A 22844-nucleotide genomic window follows, 5' to 3' on the forward strand; every position below is an offset into this window, starting at 1 on the left:
AGAGACTAAAAGAAAGGCAGTCTGATCAGTGGCTCCACTTAGGATCCATCTCATGTATGCGTGCAGGGAACACCAAGGCCTGACACTATTACTGATGCTATGTTGTGCTTACAGACAGGAGCCTAGCATGGCTGCCCTCTGAGAGGCCCAACAGGCAGCTGACTGAGACAGAGGCAGATACTTACACCAAACAATGGAAGTCGGGGACCCCTGTAGTTGAATTAGGGAAAAGCTGGAAGAAGCTGCAAGGAGGGCAACCCCATAGGAAGACCAGCAGTCTCAACTAACCTGGGCCCCCAAGAACTCTCAGACACTGAGCCACCAACCAGGCAGCTACACCGGCTGATAAGAGGCTCCCACATACAGCAGAGACTGCTGGGTCTGGCCTCAGTGAGAGGAGATGCACCTAACCCTCGAGAGACTTGAGACCCCAGGGATTGGGGAGGCCTGGCGGGGTTTGGGAATGGGAGTGTTGGGGACATTTTCTTGGGGACAGAGGGAGGAAGAATGGGATGAGGAACTATGGGAGGGTGTACTGGGAGGGTGAAATGACTGGACTGTAAAAAAATAAAAATAAAAAATGCCAGCACTTGAGAGCTAGAGGCAGGAACATGAGTTCAAGGTTAACCCCTCTATGAACTGGCCATGGTAGTAGCACTCACCTGTAACCCCAGCACTCAGGAGGCTAAGGCAGGGGGAGCAACCTGGATCACATAACCTAGCCAATATTACATAATGAGAACATGTCTCGGAAAAGCAGTTTATGGCTTCTGGTCAACTGAGGGGGATGTGAAAGGAAAAGACATGACCAGAGAAAATAAAAATCAATTCTGTTAGTCCTGGGTTGGGCCAACAATATTAACCTACATAGAAGCCTCAAACATTTTATGAAGGTGGGATACTTCATCAATGGTAGAAGTGACCCAATAGTCCGCCACAAGTCCGCCTTGGCTCTCACACAATCTCCGCACTGTGACTTATGTTCCTGAACAAATTATACTTCATTTCGGAGCAAATGGACAGCAACAGGTATAATAATCCTGGCAGAACATTTATTTTAATTAATTGCTCTCTGCCTCGTGTAGACCGAGGGATGCCAGCACCATTTACCCTATACAGGGTAGTGTTGTCTTGGGGCTTATTCTGCTTCCCTAGAACTTACTTCCCTCAGTTTGCAATTCCAAAGATACTGGTTGACTTTGTATTTAATCATAACAGTCTAAGTTCCATGGCAAAGGCTGTGTCAGATACTTGTGGGGAAAAATGAACTCTAAACTTGGTGAGGGGTAAGTGTGTAGGACACTTGTGTGGTTTTAGGACAGTGTTCACTTTCTCTCCAGGAAGCCACTGCCTTTACTCTGGCTTAACTCCAATAAGAGGCAAAAAGAAAGATTTCCTCCACTGAGTAGAGATTTAACATCTGTCAAAAGCAAATGACTGCCCCCTTTCAAAGCTGCCATGCTCCATGTTGTCTCGAAGCGAGCTGATGAGTGTTTCTGAAGAGGTAGACACAGCTACAAGTAAACTGAGGGCCGTTCTGAGGAGGGTGCTGTGCCACATAATAAGAAGGGAAATGGAAATTTCAAATACGTATGCTTTAAGAAATAAAATTGTAACCATAATTCCTTACCTTACGAAGCCCTTTATTTTCTAACCAAGTGTTTGTTCATCTTTTAAAAGGCTATGGGAAAATTTAAACCTCTCCTACATAGGAGAAAATTTATCATGTATGCTGCACAAGTTCAGTCAGGAATGGCAATTAAAATACCTTCTTTACATTGATACAAAGTCTCAGGAGGCAATGGGAAAAAGCGAATGTTGAAAACAGTATGAAGTCACCCTTTGTATAATGAAACAGCCAGTCCTGGTGAAATAACACCTTGTTTAATTAGGTTTTTATAATATAAATTCAGAATGGCAGTGACACAGATTTTGAATCATTAACTTTATTTGTCACTCTATACAGATATTGGTCCATTTCCACATGAACAGTAGCAATCATCCACTTCCACTTAATAGTCTACAGATTAAAGCCATATCGCACACAAACCAGAGTAACTTCACAGGGGGAAAGTTACGGAAATAAAAATACTTTATATTCATGCTTCAAGATATCCCCCACAGATTTGATTTTATATATCTAATTACAAGCATTTATTCCACAAAGCTAGTCTCTTCTGAAATCAACATAGTATTCTTAATATTTTTAATATCTCTACTACATCACACGGATCACCAAACTTGCAGAACAGATTAAAAACAGCTAGCTTGCCAGTCATAGACACTTCCAGAGCTAAGCGATTGTATAAGCATATGCAGTATTTTTGGGCTGCTCTTAGTTAACATATTTCCTCCTGTCTCAGAGATATTTACATCAGTTCAAGACATTTTACAAATGGTTCCTAGTGAGTAAGAGCTGGACTAGGTAGCCTGTGCAAGGAACTCAAGCATTTGAAAGCTTCTTTAAGAAACCCAGTGCATTCTCTGACACAAATAATACAACTATTCTAAGTGGTTTACATATCTTTCAGTGCATATTTCCATATGTATTAAATGGAATGAAATTACATTATTAAATGGCTATGTCAACGATATTTGAGCATATTATGGAATCTATATCACAAGTCAACTTATCGACACTATAAAATCACTCTAAAGAAACAATAGGGCACACACAAAATAGAGAACAAAATCTATGGTTTCATTTTAATAAATTTAAGGTATACTGTCTACTTTAAACAACACTAAAAGATACATTTTATCAAACAGCCAATTAACAAACCTGTTGTCTAAGTAAGTCTAGCATAAGGAAAATCAATCCATTCGAATCTTCTGGTTTGTCATCCTATAAATGATGCTATCATATCCAGGATCCATATTCCAAATGTTGTAAGAGGTGATTATCACAGCCAAGGCCAAGCCGGTCATAATCCACAGTACCAAGTTGAAAACCACCGAATACTCCAAATTATACTTATACGCAAGGTTGTAGGGACTTTGGGTGTTCTACAATGAAGAAAGGAAAACACATCGATAGGAAAGAACTTAAAGCTTTGAAGATCACTCAGATTAAATGCCTATGATTTTAAGTGTCTACGATTTGCTACCTAACAGACACTCGGGATTTCCTGAGTGGAGTAATAGCTGCCTATCTACTTGCGGAGGAGCTAGGAACAGGCAGCTTCCTGGAGAAGACACTGGTACTGGTACTAAAAGAAGAAAGTCCAACTTGGTGAGAATTTTCTGTGGTAACCAATGCAACTGAAGGTTTGCAGATCCTGTGATCCATAAGCCCAGTCTGAACAGAACCGTCTCTATGTGAACCAAAAGACACCCACGAAAATATCTCTAACAATGGACAACTGGGGCCTGTTCAGACAGTAGGGCACCGAGCAGGAAGATGACTCAGCACCACTGTTACTTGTGTGTTTGGGGTTTTGAGACAGGGTTTCTCTATTTGTCCCCTGGCTGTGCTGGAACTCGCTCTGTAGACCAGGCTGTAGATCAGGCCTGCCTCTGCCTCCCAAGTGGTGGATTAAAGATGTGCACCACAACCGCCTGGCTTCCAGTGATGAGTTTTAAAAACAACATTGAACAAAGAACATCTAAGCATACATGCAGTGTGGTTCCATTTGTACCGAATTCAAACCTGGGAAACAAGAACCACTGCTTAAGACTTTATAGGCCCAGCATGGTAGTGTACATCTTTAACCCAAGCCCTCAGGAGGCAGAGGCAGGAGGATCTCTGTGAGTTTGAGGCCAGCCTGGTCTATAATAGTGAGTTCCAGGACAGCCAGAGCTACATAGAGGAGGGGGGGAGATGAGAATATATATAAATACACACAGGATTCAATTATAAAGGAAGGAAGGAAGGAAGGAAGGAAGGAAGGAAGGAAGGAAGGAAGGAAGGAAGGAAGGAAGGAAGGAAGGAAGGGGTAGCTCTAGTGCTAGCTGGTTGCCTGCAAGGCCGGAATGTCTGGTTTCATTGCCAGCATCATTTTTTTAAAAAGGGTCAAACACAAGAGAAAAAAATCCCCTCTATACAAGAGAGGGTAGAGGGCTAAGGGGACATGCCAAGGACAAGCATTCTCTCGATACAGTATTATATTTACCCTTCAATTAGATTAAAGATTAGCTACTTAGAGTGGAAAATGTGATGTTGTAGCTGTCTTTTCCTAAAGTGGTACACATCAGGGCCAGTTGGAACACAGAGGGACAAGGTGGGAGACACGAGGACAAGGGCTGTCTGGCAGTGTTCCTACTGCACACCAGCACCTGCACTCAGTGCATACCCAGCAGTCAGGTCTTTAAGATGCTGCTGCTGCTGTCTTAATCTTCCTGTGCTAAGCAACAAAGCAGAGAAATCCAGAACCCATGTACACTTGCAAGTGTCCCACAGATCTAAAGTCTTTTTTTTTTTATTTTTTGACTTATTGAGATGGTTGACTTGCTATTTAGGCCTGGCCAGCCTGGATTTAACAATCCTCCTGCCTCCACCTCCAGAATTATGGATTGCAGATGTGTGTCCTCATGCATAGCTTAATTCCTTAAACTCTCACCACAGCTTAAAGTAACAGAAGAGAGAAGAAACAATGGGCCCACCAATATGTGCACTTCCCTGTGGGGAGCTCACAGCTGACACAAAGGACTTCACACCATTACGCTCCTCTTTCTTGGATTTATGTACATCTGCTGAATCAATTCCACTTCATGTGCATTGACTGTATATGTATTTATTGCACACTACAATCTAATCCAAGACCATCACGTACTTAGAAGAAAGCTCTCACGGGAGCCTCTTGTCCTGTGAAGTAGAATGCACTAGTAGAGTGACAGCGCTGAAAGAGGGTGCCCAATTACACTGAAACGATGTTCCAGGCAATGTTTCAGACCCAAGTAATCAATTCTGTCTAATCTGTTATGTCCGTATGTTATTTGATGTTCTGGGGACCTAATTTTGATGTTTTTGGTCAATTAGCCCTGCCCGTGTTTTATACTTTTTGAGTCTGTACTTGGAGGACTAGCTGTAGGAGGCTCACTGCACTGTGCACTGACGGCAAGGACTAGAAGGGGTTTGACATTTACTCCAGCTCGGCACCAGAGAGCTGCCATTGATCTGGGAGCAGGTTTTCTGTTAACTTCTCAATTGGAGGCTTCCTAGGAAATATAAATTTAACCCTCAAATCCATATTAAGAAAGCTCTGTGATTAACAAGGCCCCAGGGAATAAGCCCTGCTCCTAGTGCATACATAGGCAGACCACTGAGTGTCTTTCTGTTTCCTTTTCCTGCTAGGCAGACAATTCGTGGTAGTTTGCATGTGCTGGGTCCATAGGAAGTGATACAGTTCAATGTGGCCTTGTAGAACACCTGTACCAAGGGTGGGCTTTGAAGCTCCGCCCGATGTGGAAGAGTCACTTTGCTCCTGGCTACAGTCAGCTCAACATTTAGAACTCTCAGCTCCTCCTACACCACACCTGCCTGGACACTGCCATGTCCTTGCCTTGATGACAATGGACTGAACCTCTGAACTGTAAGCCAGCCCCAATTAAATGTTGTCCTCATAAGAGCTGCCTTGGTCATGGTCTCTCTTCACAGCAGTAAAACCTTAAATAGGACACTATCACTATCCCCCTTTACTGCAGGTGCAGCTGCTTCTGCCACCCTAGCTTTATAAGGAAGCGTTAGTTCCAGTCTCACAGAGAGCTGATCCATGTCTTGGCACACCCAACTGGCGGAGTGCGAACTACAGGTTCTTTCTCTTTACTTTGTAGGGATGCCTTATTTGAGAGCTGCGCTATGCATCTGAAACTTTATTTTTTTTTTTATCTAGAATTTCTAGAAATTTAGTAGTGGGAATTGAGGTGGAGGAGGACGAGGAGGAGGAAGAAAGAGCTCCAGGTCTTAGCTGTGGTTTTATTTTTTGGTGGTGAAGGGGTAACACAGTCTTGCTATGCAGCCAAACCTGGCCTTCAATTGACACCAAATATTCTGGTGGTTTGAATATGCTTACCCCAGGGAGTAGTACTATTATTTGGTATAGCCTTGTTGGAGGACGTGAGTCCCTCCTCCTAATCACATGGGAGCCAGTCTTCTCCTGTCTGCCTTTGGGTGAAATCATAGAACACTCAGCTCCTCCAGCCTTATATCTGCCTGGATGCTGCCATGTTCCTGCCTTGATGATAATGGACTGACCCTCTGAACCTGTAAGCCAGCCCCAATTAAATGTTGTCCTTTTTTTTATTATTATTATTCTTTTTTTTGGAGCTGGGGACCGAGAACCCAGGGCCTTGCGCTTGCTAGGCAAGTACTCTACCACTGAGCTAAATCTCCAACCCCTAAATGTTGTCCTTTATAAGAATTGCCTTGGTCGTGGTTTCTGTTCACAGCAGTGGAACCTAAGACAGAAGTTGGTACCAGGGACTGGGGTATTGCTGTTATAGGTCTGATCATATATTCATTAGAGGAATGTGGATTTTGGGACTTTGGATTTGGAAAGCAGTGGAATGCTTTAAGTGGGCTTAATGGGCTATTCTAAAAGAATATGAAAAATTTTGTTGCTGATGGTGATTTGAACTGTAGAATCCTTGCTCGAGCTGTTTCAGAGGAAAAGAATTTTAATATGGCCAAGATACTGTTCTTGTGATATTTTGCCAAAGACTGTGGCTGCTTTTTGCCCTTTATCTGAAAAAGTCTAACTGAGGCTAATTTAAAGAGATTTATAGTAATTGCATTGACAAAGGAAGTCTCAAAAAAGCCCATCAGAGACTTTGTTCTCTGGGTAAGTCTCCTGAAGAGCACTTGGAACAAGCGTAGCAAGCTTAGAAAGGAAACATAAAATTTACGGTTCAAGTAATAATGAGGCACCAGGAAGTGAAATGGAACTGAATCCTTTGTTCCAGGAGATAAACAGATTGAGGGAGTGGTGACTCTGTGGCAAGATCACATCCAGCAGAGCAGGAGAAGTGACTGAAGCCCTTTGGAGGAGCCCAGATCATGTGTGGATCCTAGACACTGGAACAAAAAGCACTGAAATTGAAGGTGACTTGGAGACCCCAAAATGTTCAAGATGCCAGAGCCGTGGGACCCTGTCAAGGAAAGCTGCTAAGGGGAGTGGAAGCAGCCCATGATAAGGGAGCTTGTTCCAGTCAACAAAGATGAAAACCAAGTTAGAGATCTGAAGACGGCTTTGACATCAGCCATGGAGATGCAGACTTTGGAGTCTGCCCAGCTGGTTTCCTGTCTTGCTTTGAGGATTACAGTTAAGTGATTGGGTGAATCTCAGAAGAGACTTTGAACTTTTAACACTGTTGAGACTACTATAGACTATGGGGACTTTGGAAGTTGGACTAAATGTATATTTTATCATGCTATGGCTAGGCATGGCTAGTCCTGGACTGTCAATTGCAACTGAAGCTCCCCTGTCACCAATGGCCTTCCCTGGTCTCTCTCAGTGCCCAGTCTCAGCTGCTGTCCACGACCCTTTTATGCCTTCAAAACCAATACCACCTGGGAGACTCTTACACATTACCAAGTCCAGCTGCAGCACAGGTACAACCTTGGCTCTCTCTGGAACAGCTTCTCTGTGCTCTCAGAAAACACTTCCCAGAGATTTCACCTCAGTGATGCTGGATTCTTCTTACTCACCACTAATTTCTTAGCTCCAGCTGACCAGCATCAATTGTCCCAGGAGTCCTTCCTATTTTTTCACTCTAAAGCCAGAGCCACATGGCCAAAGCTATCTGGTTCTGCTACTTTCAGTAACTAGAACATGGCCCCCTTGGTCTATTACATTCTCACCAGCTTTCTGTTTTCCAACTCCTTTTCTGTAGTTTTCCTTTTTCAACTTGCTCCTTTTCATTAAAACACTCTTCGTAAGAGTGAACTTTAGAGTGCTTGCCTAGCAAGCGCAAGGCAAGGCCAGGTTCGGTCCTCTGCTCCTGGGGGTGGAGGGTGGGGAAGGGGGGGAGTGAACTTTAATAACCACACAACAGAATTTACACCAGGCTGTTTTGAAACTTCCTTTTTTAAAGCAACTCTAAATGACGTCACCTTAGTCTTAGGCAGACTCTTAAGCATGGACAGGCCTATTGCAGCAATACCCCAGTCCCTGGTACCAAATTCTGTCTTAGGGTTTTACTCCTGTGAACCATGACCAAGGCACCTCTTTATAAGGACAACATTTAACTGGGGCTGGCTTACAGGTTCAGAGGTTCAGTCCATTATCATCAAGGTGGGAGCATGGCAGTGTCCAGGCAGGAGGAGCTGAGTGTTATACATCCTGATCTGAAGGCTGCTAGTGGAAGACTGACTTCTAGACAGCTAGGGTGAGGGTCTTATAGCCCATTTTTTTTTTTTTTTTTTTTTTCTTCTTTTTTTTTTTTTTCTTTTTTTTTTTTTTTTTCTTTCTTTTTTCTTTCTTTATTTATTTATTTTTCATGTATGTGAGTGCACTGTAGCTGTCTTCAGACACACCAGAAGAGGGCATCAGATCCCATTACAGATGGCTGTGAGCCACCATGTGGTTGCTGGGAATTGAACTCAGGACCTCTGGAAGAGCAGTCTGTGCTCTTAACCACTGAGCCATCTCTCCAGCCCAATGCTTGTTTTTCTTAGACAAAGTCTCATGTAGCCCGGCCCAGGTTAGCTACTAACCTATCCTGTAGGTGAGGACGGCCTAGTCCTTGATCTTCCTGCTTCGACCTCCCAAATGTTGGGATTACAGGTGTGAACTGTCAGGCCAGTCTAGTAACAGCGGTAGTAGTTCCCCATCACGGTCAAGTGTGCTAAGGCTTTGTGTATGTGTGAGACCATGTACCCTGACACACATTTTACCATGGGCAGCAAGCTTCTTTCTGACCCTCTATGTGAGTGGATCTCAAACCTCCCTAATGCTAGAACCCTTTCATACCATTCCTTGTGTTGTGGAGGTACTGTACTGTGCTCCTGTTGTGAAGTATAATGCAGATACCTGCGTTTTTCCATGGTCTTTGGCCCCTGTGAAAGAGTCATTCAACAGCCAAAGGGGTCATGACCCACAGGTTGAGAACCACTGGCTGCTCATTTGACCTTCAAGCAAAGCAAGATCAATCCTGAAATACTGATAAACTCAATTAAAATTATACAGAGGTGTATGCAGAGGGTCCCAGAAATTGAGGAACTAGGTCACAAAAATGTGTTTCTAGAAAAGCAGAATCCACAGGCTGAGAGAGACGTACCACACACTACCACTAACTTCTGATGGTTCCTTACCATTAACTAGCTGAAACAGCACTGAGAGGTGTACTTTCCCTCCCAGCTGAACATTTTCTGGGTTTCTTCTGTGTGGGGGTAGGGTTATTGAGACAGGGTCTCATACAGGCCAGGCTGACCTCAAGGTCATTATGCAGTCAATTCCTGGGCCTCCTGTCTTTACCTCCTACACCAATCATCCTGAGCTTCAAGATTTCTAATTTCTTAATTACATTCTATTTATTTTGTGTGTATATGTATGTAAGTGTGTGGGTCTGGAGGTCTAAGGACAACTTTCAAGAGTCCTTTTGTCTCCTTCTACCAAGTGAGTCCTGAGAATCCAACTGAGATTGCCAGGTCTATGGCCCAGATCTTTACTCCCTGAGCCATTTTGCTAGAAGCACCAGCTTTTACCCTTTAAAGTAAGCCAATTTCATGCTTTAAAGCAGGATCTAAGAACTTACTCACCTCTTGTTTTGTTTCAAGGATGGTCCTTGACTTCCTCACCAGGGATGTGTCGAATGATTTGACAGTCACCAACTCTACCACTGCATTCCCACTATAGAGACTGTACATGTCATCTGCAAACTGAAAGTCACTTATTAACATTATGACCAGTGGCGAAATACATACCTTTTGTTTACATGTGTATCTTTGGTTAACAAAAATTTTATAAAACTGTCCCTTGGGGAACTGGTTCTAGAACTTTCTACAGATTCTGAACTATATACTCTTTCATGAAATGGCATAGTATTTGCATAGAACCTATGTGCAGCATCCTGTATATCCTAAATCATCTCTAGAATATATATATCACTTAACATTACTGAAATGCTATGTGGCTAGCATATTGATTAGGGAATCAAAGATAAGAATTATAGATATAAATGTCATATACATGGTATTATTAGCAAATTAACACATATACTATCTTACATACTGATCATTTTTGTGTCTGGACAAATACATACTTGTTAAAATTATTTGTAGCTTTATAAGTAATTACATATTATGCAGTATTAATACACATTAGTATCAACATGTTTAAGCTTTAATATTCATTATCTTAGATAGGAAAAAGCCTTACAGGTTTGCTTATGATAAAGTATTCAGTACAATGTTAAGCCCTAACAGACGTTCACACATTTAAGTAGAATTAGGGAGTGAACTTGATGCTGGGGTGATGGCTTTGCACAAAGTATAAATATACTTAACACCTCTGAGGCAGATTTAAAAATGGCTCAAATAGTATGTTTTAGGTTCTACACATTGTTAGACTCTACAAATGTGCAATGCCACCACTGCCAGCACTGGAAATAAGATTCAAACACACTTCTTTAAAATTGAGGGCTGGCTGATGTTGGTCTTTTGAGGTGTCGCTCTTACCATGTAGCCCAGATAGGTCTCAAACTTGTGATCCTTCTGCCTTCACCTCCAAGTGCTGAGATTAGAGACATATGTCGCCATACTTTCCCACATCCACCTCTGACCCTACACATTCTTTACTTGTTATGGTGGTGTTACTGTGAATTGAACTTAGGAGGGCCTCATGCATGCTAGGTAAGCACTTGGACACTGAGCTGTATTCCCACCCCCGCCCCCACCCTGTTCTTAGACATCAGAGTTGGAGAACGTTCAAAGAATCGAGTAATCTTTCAGTTGGACTGGGGGTGAGGCTCAGTGGTGGAGTGGCTGCTTGACTAGATGTGAGAGACCCAGACTTCCATCCTTGCACAGAGGAAAAGAGAAAACAACCAGCAGCATTCCTCAGAAGACCTCTCCATCAAGAGACCACAACGGTCACCCTCTCTTACCAGCAGCGCTGGCATTTACCTTTTGGAGAGCATCAACAAGGATCCGAGAAGCATCCCGGAATTGTTCAGAGTCTTCTCCATAACGCTTCCCAAGCTCATCCAAACCCGCCAGCTCCAGTGAATACAAGTCAGGAGAATGATCCTTGGCGAGATGCTTATGACGAGACAACTTCGAACAAACAGAACAAATGAACAAATGAGATGTCAAATGAGATGTCAACTACAACTAAGTGAAGTATTACACTTGAATACGTCACGCAGCCACAGAACCACCCCAGTGTACCGCAAGGAATTCCTGAACCATCTGTCTTCCTCCTGCAGACCCTCCCAGACCACCGCACTGGTCCCCGGCACTAAGCTCCTTCAACCAGGCCCTGACATAAAGGTTTGGCAAAGAACTTCAGAAGCCAGCAAACAAGTAAGAAGATCGATTTCAGTCGTGAGAACGGTTTTAAAAACCACTTACTTGCAGATAATTTTTTTTTCCTTTTTAACTTGGTTAATGCTATGAATCACCCATAGCAATCTTCCTATTTTTGACACTCAGCTATGGATAATGGAATTAAGTCCTAATGTCTGACAAGAAATGCATGGCCAAATTATAACTACAGCCAGGGTAGTTTCATTCCCAGGCCTACCTTCTCTGAGGATTTACAGCCTCTCCCGAGGGAAGAAATGCAGAAGAAACAGCTACTAACACTAGACAGAGGTCAGTGTTCCCCCTACCACCAATAGTTTCTCAGTGTTCATGCGATCGTGAAGCCGGGGCATACTTAAGCTTTTCGACTGGCCTCATTTTCACTTAAAGATTTTTCTAGGAACCAAAACAGACAGGACTTGAAAGTCTGAGCAGTCTACTTACCAAACTTGAAATATCATGCAGCACTTGCAGTTCAGAAAGAAAGAGCAGGTCAGCCTTCAGAGACCAAAGAATGGACATTGCTTTAAATACACATCAGAGACCTGTTCTTCCATTTGGTAAGTACAACATAGTACCAATACTACTCAAGTAACGTATACTATTTCCCTCCTCTGTAGGCTCACTGTAATTGAAGTGAGGACAGTCACGGGTAGAGAAATGCCTACTGTGTGTAAGGCCCTGGGCTCAAGGCCCAGCACCAGGGAAGCATACACACAGAACAGTATTTCCTACCAAAAAAGGTGGTGGTCACTCTCTAGCACTAGTCTAGTGACCACCACTTGATAGCTCTACTTCGAACGAAACCATGACTGAGCATGGAGCCCACTGTGGTTTTCCCTCAGGGGACCGAGGGATCCACATATACTCTTAAGATCCTACCAGTGGACCAGATTACTTACTTGCCTTGAACACTTTCCAAAGCAGAGAATTAAGAATAGTGGTTCCTATACCCTCAATAGCTATAAAGGATAAGAGACAAATGCAGGGATTGCTGGCAGGCATGGTGGTCCATGTCTTTAACCCCAGTACCCAAGGAGAGGCAGGCACATCTTTGTGAGTCTGACGTCAGCCCCATCTACACAGTTAGTTCCAGGCCAGCTGGTGCTAAATAGTTAAGTACAAAGAAAAACCCAAACAAACAAAGCGGGAGTGTCTCTCTCTAGTGCAGCACCCTACATACACACAAAAACTGGGAGCCCATATTAGCAACAGCTGTGAACAATGACAACGAGTCACCAGATCTTCACAGCTCCACCAAACTCCAAGAAGATTGGTTTGTGGCCTGTCTGGATCAACTGGCAACTCTGGTAGGAGAATGTAAGAGTATTTACTGAATGGCAGTTCAGAAAAGGTGTGTTTACTCATAAACACAGTGCCAACAAAAGGAAGAACGCACTCCAGCAGTAATGAGCCCAAGTCTTCATTCTCTACAACTTTCTGTCTTGCTAAGGTTTCAAGTAGCATATGGAACTGGAACTCAATAACGACATTTATTTCACTCACTCGACAACTGAACCACTTACTTCATTATTCCTACTCAGAGAATTGAGGGGAAGCGAGTTGAGAACAGAGTTTTCTTGAAATAGGCGATTACGGAGCTGACGCAACGTGACTGAAAGATCTTCAAATACAGAGTTTGCTTTCCCCACCATATACACTCTCTACAAGAAAAATCCAGAATGCTAGGTTAGCTAGGTGCCTTCTATGGCTTTATTCCAACACACAAACACAGAACATAGCATTTTCACACAATCACTTTTAAAATGTCAATAAATAACACTTCTCTATAAGGACCTTAAAGAAAAACTTAGTTACTTACTTCCTCACTGGGAGCCAACTGCAAAACTACAGGAGTCTCCTCTGAAAATAAGGAGTGAATGGAATTGGCCACACTGTCAAGACTAAAGGGAACTGCCTGAAAAACAAGAGTAAAACTGCAATTATTTTCTGAAACAAAGTGGAAAGAGAAAGGATCCAGCTAGTATAAGCAAGCAGCCTCAGGAAGGCTCGCTCACAGGAGGAACAGAGTTTTCTATTAGTCTTGATATGTGCGAATTGTGCACATTAAAGGGTTCACCGTGATGTCCAGGCTCTCATGTGTGCTCTGAACACGAGGGTCTTGTCCCCCATCCTTCACTCTCCTGTCGCCCCTCCTTCCCAGGCTCTTTCTTCCCTACTCCCTCTATTATTTTTCAGTTGTCTTTTTTCTTTTTGAATTCTGGTTTCTACAGGAGAGAAAACGTGTAATACTGACTTTCGGATTCTGGGGTTAATATTACTGCTTCTTGATCCATTCATTTTTTTCCCCTGCAAATGACGTGATTTTTCATGTCTTTATGGTTCCACATAACATTGACCAGGATTTTTTGTGGTAGTTTTTTCATACAATATCCTACCCAACTTTATGTGTTTTGTTTCTCTTTCACAAAAGAACAAAAACAAAAAAACAAAAAACAGAAAAACTCCACATAAACCAAAAATCACCCAGCACTTTGATGAAAAACTTTGAAGGCTCAAATCTTTTCCAAACACAAGAATCTCTTTGAAGGCACGGGAAATTCAAGAGCCTTAGTGGCCTAAGTCTATCTCCCAGTACTTAAATGAGAAATAATTTGCAAATATAAAAGATAGGACACTATTAAACACAAACTAGTTTGGATATATATATATATATATATATATATATATATATATATATATATATTTTTTTTTTTTTTTGCTTTGTTGAGACATGGCCTCCTATAGCCTGAATTGATCTTGAACTCAGTTCGTAGCTGAGACTGATCTTGAACTTCTGATCCTCTTACCTCCCGCTGCAAGTGCTGGGATCACAAGTATGTACCAATACGCTCAGCTTTGTGTATTTTACAGAACAATATATTTGGGTTGTAAATTTATCTGCCTGCATTGAAAGAGATAGTTTGAGGAAACCTGAGATACTGAATTTCACCAAAAGAGAAGCAGGCCTCATATAATCTTCTAACAATATTTACTAGTCATCTTTAGACAAAGGTAAGTCCCTTAGATAAGGTATGACGTATACTCCATCTCTGTGTGTCTATGTACCATTTGTGTGCCTGGTTCTGGAGGCCAGGAGAGGGTGTTGGGTCTAGATTACAGAATGGTTGTGAGCTGGCTACCATGTAGGTACTAGGAATCAAAGCCAGGTCCTTTGCAAAAGCAGTCAATGCTTTTAATTACTGAGCCATTTCTCTAGCCCCTTGAATTTATTAAACTGTGACCTGCGTACAACACAGTACACAAACCCTGCAGTAAGGAAATTCAACTGTATTTACAAATGGGTGCCCTTTCCTAACACAACTAGATTAAGACAAGAACACCAGCAGTGCCCTCAAAGCTGTCCACTTCTACCCTCAGGGGTGACCAAACTTTGGACTTCTATGCTATGCTGGGTTGTTTTGTTCTACATTATTTTAAAAATAATAGAGTACAAAAAATTTTGCTCTCAAAAAATTATTATAGGTCTGATATTAGAGTATTAAAATAACAAGAGGCTAGAACAAAAGCCCTGTCTGCTCTTTCAAACAGAAGACTCAGGTTTGGTTCCCAGAATCCACATGATGGCTTAAAACCTTCTATAATTCAAGTTCCAGAGGATCTGACGCCCTCCTTTGGCCTCCACAGGCCCCAGGCATGCACATACCTGCAGACAATATGCTCAAACACAAAGGGTTTTGTTTGTGTGTTTTTGTTTTTCGAGACAGAGTTTCTCTGTGTAACAACTGGAGCTGTCCTGAAACTCACTCTGTAGACTGGGTTGTCCCTGAACCACAGGATCTGCTGGCCTCTGCCTCCTGAGTGCTGGGATTAAAGGGTGCACTACCATTGCCTAATTATAAAAGATTTTTTAAAAGCAGTAGTTTGGTTGTTTATTTTTTTCAAATAAGCAGTAGCTCGAACTGGCATCAAACTTTTTATGTAGCTTCATTACATAGCCTCCACTTCACAAGTGTCTGAATTACACTGTACCCAGTGTGTTTCTGCTTTACTGGAGAAACTTTCCAGTACTCCCATTACTATGTAAAGGCTACTGTGTACAAGCAGCAAATGAATGCCAATGCAGTACAGGCAGAAGTGAATTAAGCAGAGAAACTCTACTGACAAAATACCAGTGTCCAAATGATGCTTTTCTCTTACTCAAGATACATATTAAATCTTCCCAAACGTCTAAAATGAGGTCCAAGAATGAGAGGGGAAGAGTAAAAGCTTGCAAAACATGTTGTCACCAGCCTGTGCAAGTGCCTGCCTTCTGTGAACACCTCCTCAGGCTTGGGTGGAAACACCTACGACACTAACTTGCCTGCCTCATTCACCCATGGAGCAGCACCTGGGTTAGGAAAGTTAAAGGCTGAAGGGTACAGACCAGTAATCAACCTGGAGAAGCCAATGAGGTAAATACCAGATTTGAGAGGAAAAGAAATAATTATATAGTCTATATAGTAATTATATAGACTCCTAAGCTGAAAGGGTAAAAAAGCCGTGGTGATTAGAACATAGTAACTTTTCCCACACTCTTTTAGAGAGCTTTGCCTGTTTGTCCGAGAATTTCTTCATCAGGATCACTTGAAACTATAACAGCTGAAAAAAAGGAAGCCTCACCAAGTAGAACTCAAAGTTCATTTCCCCCTTTAGATTGTGTGTGTATTGTTCCCTGGGCCTTCTATCTCTTTCCCCATTTTCTTCCAAGATAATCAGAAATAGCTAATCAAGGTCAATCAATAAAGTGAGCTCTCATCATCGCTTCTTCCCATGCGAAGTGAGGCTATTCTACTTCAAAATGTTTGGTTTGGATGGGGCTCAGTTGGTAGAGTGCTTGTTACACATGAATCCCTGGGTTCAACCCCTAGCACCACATATACTGGTGGTGCATGCCTTGGTAACAGAGTTCAAGGCCAACCTGGGTTACATGAGACTCTGTCTCAAAAATCAAATTTGGGGCTCTATGATAATAAACTTTAAATGGTGCTCTGGAATTTATATATTTGTGCATAAGTGAAATAGATATGCATTAATAAAATACATGGTGATTTTCACAGTAATCACATAATAAATTACAGAAATTATCCCTAAGCGAATCTGCCTTTTTCATCACCATCTTCTAAATAAAGCATTGTCAGGATTATGTCTTGATTTTCTGGAGTAGGCACCGTCTATTACCAAACATGAAGAGTTAGCTTCCCTGTATCACGGAGCACAGCCTGCTCTCTGCCCCATCCACCCACCTCCAACAGTTCCAGAGAATTCTGGAGTCTGCATTAAAGCAGTGAGACTCATTCTTAGGACCGTGGGATTCCATTATTCTTCTGCCTAGCTTTATACTAGACAGGCATACTCTATACTTCTGGTCTTGCTCTTCTGGTTTACAAGAGAAATGATGAGATTTCTATTTTGGGTGGCGAAAATACTTAAAATCTAACAGACAATTTTAAAATTACAATATATTTATGCTGGCTGTGTTCTGTCAATTTGATACAATCTAGTGTCATCTGGGAAGAGGGAACTTCAATTGAGAAAAATGCCACCACCAGATTGGCCTATAGGCATGTCTGTGGGGGCAATTTCTTGATTAATGCTTCATAGGAGAGGGCCCAGGTCCAGTGCACTGTAGTAGCACCCTTGGGCAGGTGAGCTTGGGTTGAGAAAAAAACAAGCTGAGCAGCCATGGAAAGCCAGCCAGGAAGCAGTGCTCCTCCACGGTCTCTGCTTCAGTTCCTGCCTTGAGGTTCCTTCCCTGAGTTCTTGCCCTGATCTCACTCCATGATGGATTGTGAGCTACAAGCTGACACAAACCCGCTCCTTTCCAAGTTGCTTTTGCTCATGGTGTTTATCACAGCGAGAGGAAAGAAACCAAGGCAGTAGTTTGTTTATTACAATCCCCGTCGTTCTGTGCATCACCCCACTGACACATGCTCCAGTAGTGCTGCTTCTCGGGATATACCTAAAGGTTCACTATTTTATTAAAATTTTATGCAGATGTATGTGGGCCTGCGTGTATGTACATGTAATGTGTAGCCTGACAAAGCCAGAAGAGGGTATAGGATGATCTGGAACTGGAGTCAGAGGCTGTTGTGAGTGGCTTGATATATGAGAGCTGGGAGAATTGAGCCCAGCTGTCGGCAGGAGCAGCAAATGCTCTTAAGCCCTGAGCCATCGCTGTCGCCCATCAGGTACTTATAGAAAGGTAGGAGAAATCACTGTGCTGAGGAAACCTACTATGCTCCCAGGTTCACTGCAGCACTAGATATGAAAGCAAACAACGTGTCCTTTTTAAAAAAGGTTGGATAAAGAAAATGCCCTGGGCTGGGTGTCGGTCAAAGGTATGTACAGTCTTGCATGGTATACAAGCCATCCTAGGCGCTATCCCATGATGGGGGTGGGGAAGAAGAAAATGGAACATATACACACAACAGAGATACCATTTACCCTTCAAAGGGCCACAGGGCAAGGTGGGGGTGGGCTGTGGAGACTTATCTTTTTGACAAGATGGGTGAGAATATTATGCCAACTGAACTAATCCTGGTCTTGAGCAAATACCATGATCTCACTGATGTGTAGGATCTAAGGAAGTTGATTTCCTAGAACTCAGGAGTAGGATGTGTGGTCAGGACTGAGTGGGAAGTGGACAGGGAAAGGGTATGACCCAAATTCATGGATTTTGGATGTCTTTGAGACAGGGTCTTATGCCACCCACACTGCCTCAAACTCACTACATAGCCCAGAGCGGCCTCAAATTGCAGTACTCCTCCTGCCTTAGCTTCCCAAGTGTTATGATCACACAGACATCAGTTCTTTATTGTGTTCAGATTTGCCTTGCGGTCTAGATCATTGCTGTGTGTGTGTGTGTGTGTGTGTGTGTGTGTGTGTGTGTGTGTGTGTGTGTGTGTTGGGGAATTGGACCTAGTGCTTCATGCACACTAGGTAAGTTCTCCACACCTGCGCTATGAATAGACACATAGTGTGTTTCTGTAGGCATGCCGCACGTACTCATAAATACAATCACAGCAGAGTCTGAAAAGGAATTTTCCCAAAGTGAGCATCAACACAGATCAGTCTTACAACGTAATGTAATTAGAAATTAAAACAGTAATTATTGAAAAAGAGCTCATACATTTGTCAATAAAAGTATTTGTAACAAATGAGTTAAGGAATCACAATCTACATTAAAATTAAAATATAAACAAAAATACCACCCGTCACAAATGTCTTGCCCTTGCTTTCTAGTACATTCTTCCCTCTAAGTTGCAGCCTTGATGCCTGTGTTTTGTTGCTGGCATCTTTGCAGTGCTTGGAATGGGACCCAGGACCTTGCTTATACTTGGCTACACATCCCACTACATCTTCAATCTTAATGCATTTACAAGTTTCTTGGGATTGACCTGTTAACTGTTGGTCTAGGGGAACAAACAGCTTACTACATCTGTTTTCTCATTCAAGTTGTAAATTCAACTCACCTTCATTTTTCTTTTCTTTTTTTTGAACCAGGGTTTCCCTGTGTAACAGAGCCCTGGCTGTCTTGGAACTCACTCTGTAGACCAGGCTGGACTTGAACTCTGCCTGCCTCTGTCTCCCAAGTGCTGGGATTAAAAATGTGTGTCTCCATGTTCAGTTCACCTTCAATTTTCAATCAGAGGAGCCCTGATTGTGAAAATGCCCCCCAAAGTATAGATTATCTGAATTTGGAAGGAAGCTCTCTATAACTATAATTCTGATGTTTTTCACGTGATTCTTGGAGCCTCACAACCCAGAATGGTAAGCCAGACCTTCTGAGGCAGCTGTACTTAGTCTTCTTCCCAAGAACAAATGGAATCATTTTATTGTCCCTAGCCTTCTGCAGGAAAGAAAATTTCAGTGTCAACTCCTTCATGGCACCTTCCTCTTCGGCACCCTGTCGGTGCCACTGGAGTGACCTTGCAGAGCATCAATTTTGTGCCCTTCTGAGCTTGCTCCCGCTGCGTTTGCTTTGGAGATATAAGCTCTCGGCTTCCTGCTCAGTCACCATACCTCCACCCCACCATCGTAACTATTATCCCTCTCGAACCGTAAGCCCCAAAGCCCTTCGATAAGTTGCCTTGGTCACAGCAGACTATAACAGCAATGGAAAAGGAACAGGAGGCAGTACCTCTTAACTTAGAACTCTCCCCATAGAGCATGACCGCGTTCTAGTACATTTCGACCACCATGTAATTTTTTGTCAAAGGAACTACTTTCAAAAAGAATTTCAAAAGTAGTTGTGGGGGATTGGGAGTTTAGCTCAGTGGTGGCCGCTGCCTAGCAAAGCGAAGGCCCCTGGGGTTCGGTCCCCAGCTCCGAAAAAAAAAAGAAAGAAAAAAAAAAAAAGAAAACTCAAAAGTAGTTGTGTTTTTAAAGAGGTGTGTGTTTAGACTATAATTCACTTTTTAAATGAGAAAACAAGCAAGCTGATAAAGGACAGCCATTTATAGTCAAATGTTCAAATTTGTGTTCAAATTGAAATTACATATGCACACACAAACAGGCAAATTCAATGGAGATGCTGCAATGAGACTGCATAGGTAATATTTAACAGAGTAAGACTAATCTTGGGGACTGTTTACAGAGATCATTTGCATTCATGTCAATTGACAGAGAAAGTCCCCAGCGCACCAAGTTTATGTAAGAAATACTCACATTCTCCAAAGGGTAGGAGATGACGTTGCCTGTGGGGAGAGCCAGTTTATCTACCCCTTCACTGTCACCATAATGGTAGCCATTGGCGGTGGAATAGGTTGCCCACGGCAAGCCCTGGCCAAGACAGGTCCTAAAAATTGAAATGCACAAAACAGTTCTTAATTCTCAAATATGGAAACTATCTCCCCAGTAACACCTAATAACCAGAGCGAAGGGGTCCTGGGATGGCACTGGCTAGGGACGCTCAAAGGTGACATAGGCATCTTATTGAAGCAACAGCTACAGTCTCCGAAGGAGGGCCATGGATACCTGCCTTCTTTATGTTCTTAAAATTGTACTTATCAGAAAGTTCCCTCACAACTTTTGTGTAAAAAGCTAAACAAAACTCACGTGCTTTGCATGTTTCTAGCCGGTGAACTGTTATTTTCTTCCCCTGAAACATTTTTCCTTTATGCACAGCATTGCTTTTACCTTGTAGAAATAGCAAGAACTGTCAAAATGTTCTCTCTCCACTAAGCACTTTATACACAAAATGCCTTTAACAGTGACTCATGTTGCCTTAGTAATAATTACTTCTGAGGCTTACTGGACAGCCATTTATAGTCAAATTTAAGCTTGCAGAGAACTAGGTACAAATCTCATCCTTCAGTGTAAACAACCGATCCTGCTCACGCAGGCTGTCCAAAGAAACCAGAGCTTGTGGGCTGTACCCTAGCCCAACTGCCAAGTAGTGCCCAAGCAGAGCTGGGAGTTGACTGATGATGTCAGCAGCCAACTTATAAAGTAGCAAGAGGCTATAAAAGCAAGACAGAGCAAGTGGATCCCCTCCTCCTAAGTTCTGAGTTTCAGGCCTCTTGGACCGAATGGGTCCAGGCCCCTCTACTACAGTTCTATTAGTGGCCAGGGACTACCACAGGTCACAGCTTCATTTTAGGAAAACACAGCCCTGGCTACATTCTCTAACTTCAGATGAGGTGTGTAGGCATTTTAGCATTTGTAGCAAATTAACTGTACTGCAAAACAAAAGACACAGCCTATTAATAGCAGCACACCTGTAATATGCAAATTACATGTAATTCAACATAAAAATACACTTAAATTGCTAGATGGATACATCTACACATATAAAGGTTGTCACACTGATGAACACAGGTTTATTGACAATGATGCATAAAGACTTGGTTTTAGAAGCACTTACTTAATATCACCCCAAATACTGATGGCCCTTTAAGGTTTTGTAATAGCAAATGTACCTGTGTTTGTTCTCCTTGACTATAGGAAGAAATTAATAAAAAATGTTTTAAAAGCAGTTACTACTTATTTTTAAGTGTACATACTTCCTTCACAGAGAAGCCCATGGACAGTGCAGCTACATCTGGGATTCGATCTCCTGGTATAGGCCAATTTCCATTTCGGAAAACAACAGACCCTGGCGATCTTAATATGCTAAATTCATTCCCTAAAGCACCTAAGGAGAAAAGAGATTGGTAAATGAATGATCATCATTATATATCTTTCGCATCTACCTTGAAGTTTATTAACATGATACATTTCCCCATTCTTCACTGGCTGAACATGCTAAATTATATTTGGACAAAATACTGAATCATAAATCTGGAGAAATCTAGGGTGGGATTCTAGAGCTAGCACGCAAGTCTTCACAGTGTAGGCACACGAGCTACTGCAGATTTCAAAACAGCCCAGTCGGGTTGGGGATTTGGCTCAGTGGTAGAGCGCTTACCTAGGAAGCGAAGGTCCTGGGTTGTCCCCAGCCCTGGGAAAAAAAAAAAAAAAAAAAAAAAAAAAAAAACAGCCCAGTCCCAGATTGGAGCTATGCTCAAGACCCATCAACAATTTACCCCCCAAAGCATCAGCTAAGAAGTACATATATTGTGCTGTAACAGGGTACCTGAGGAACTATGCCAGGGAATATTCTTTTAAAATTGAAATCAGCAAATATCAACTATGCATAACGAATTTCGTTATGGTATATTTATAATGCTGTAATGAATTCTGATCATATTCGCCCATTATTCTCTCTTGCCACCTCCTTTCCCATGGACCCCCTTTCTTCCTCGTCCTAACTAACCCTCTATTTTCATGTCTTTTGGTGGGAGGGGGGTAGTGAACCAGAGTTTGATAAGGCCTGGACACAGTATCACACAGTATCACGGGTAAAGTATTATTTACAAGTGTATGGGTTCCTTACCAGTGGCTACACCAAGAAAACCTCCCTCCCCCACAAACGTTCACTGCCTATAGCTCTTCAGGGATGGGTAGGGGCTTCACAAGACTCCCTCCCCCAGCTACTGCTAACGGCCTATAAATCCTCAGGGAAGGGTGAGGCTTCAGGAGCCCTTCACAGTATATGCAGGGTGTTGATGGGCCCAATCTTGTGCATCTAATTACAGCTGCTGTGGCTTTAAGAGTCCCACGGCATGCTTGGAAGACAGTGTTCTACCGCAGCCTCTCTTCAGGCTCTTACATTATTTTTATGTATTTATTTTACATGTAGGAGCATTTGCCTGTGTGTACCTCTATGTACCATGTGTGTGCCTGGTGCGCCCAAAGAGCAATAGAGGGTACTGGATACCCTAGAACTGGAGTTTCAGTTGGCTGTGAACCACCATGTGGGTGCAGGGAACTGAACACAGGTCCTCTGGAAGAGCAGTGAGTGCTCTTAACTGCCGAGTTCCTCTCCAGCCCCAGACTC

At 42.6% G+C, this 22844-nt stretch overlaps 1 protein-coding gene across 1 annotated transcript; it reads right to left on the bottom strand.

The window, feature by feature from the left end:
- Window positions 1-1865: 1865 nt before the first annotated feature.
- Atp6ap2 (ATPase H+ transporting accessory protein 2) lies at window positions 1866-21624 on the bottom strand (the record flags this gene model as incomplete). The annotated part of the gene is given in 10 exon segments (XM_032890197.1): window positions 1866-3006; window positions 9698-9817; window positions 11063-11212; window positions 11906-11959; window positions 12988-13125; window positions 13284-13379; window positions 20132-20184; window positions 20187-20219; window positions 20222-20261; window positions 21469-21624. Coding segments are annotated over 10 exon segments (1032 nt in total), but the record flags the coding sequence as incomplete, so codon positions are not given.
- Window positions 21625-22844: the final 1220 nt, after the last annotated feature.

Source organism: Rattus rattus, chromosome X (genome assembly GCF_011064425.1).
Source record: "Rattus rattus isolate New Zealand chromosome X, Rrattus_CSIRO_v1, whole genome shotgun sequence".
NCBI lineage: Eukaryota > Metazoa > Chordata > Mammalia > Rodentia > Muridae > Rattus > Rattus rattus.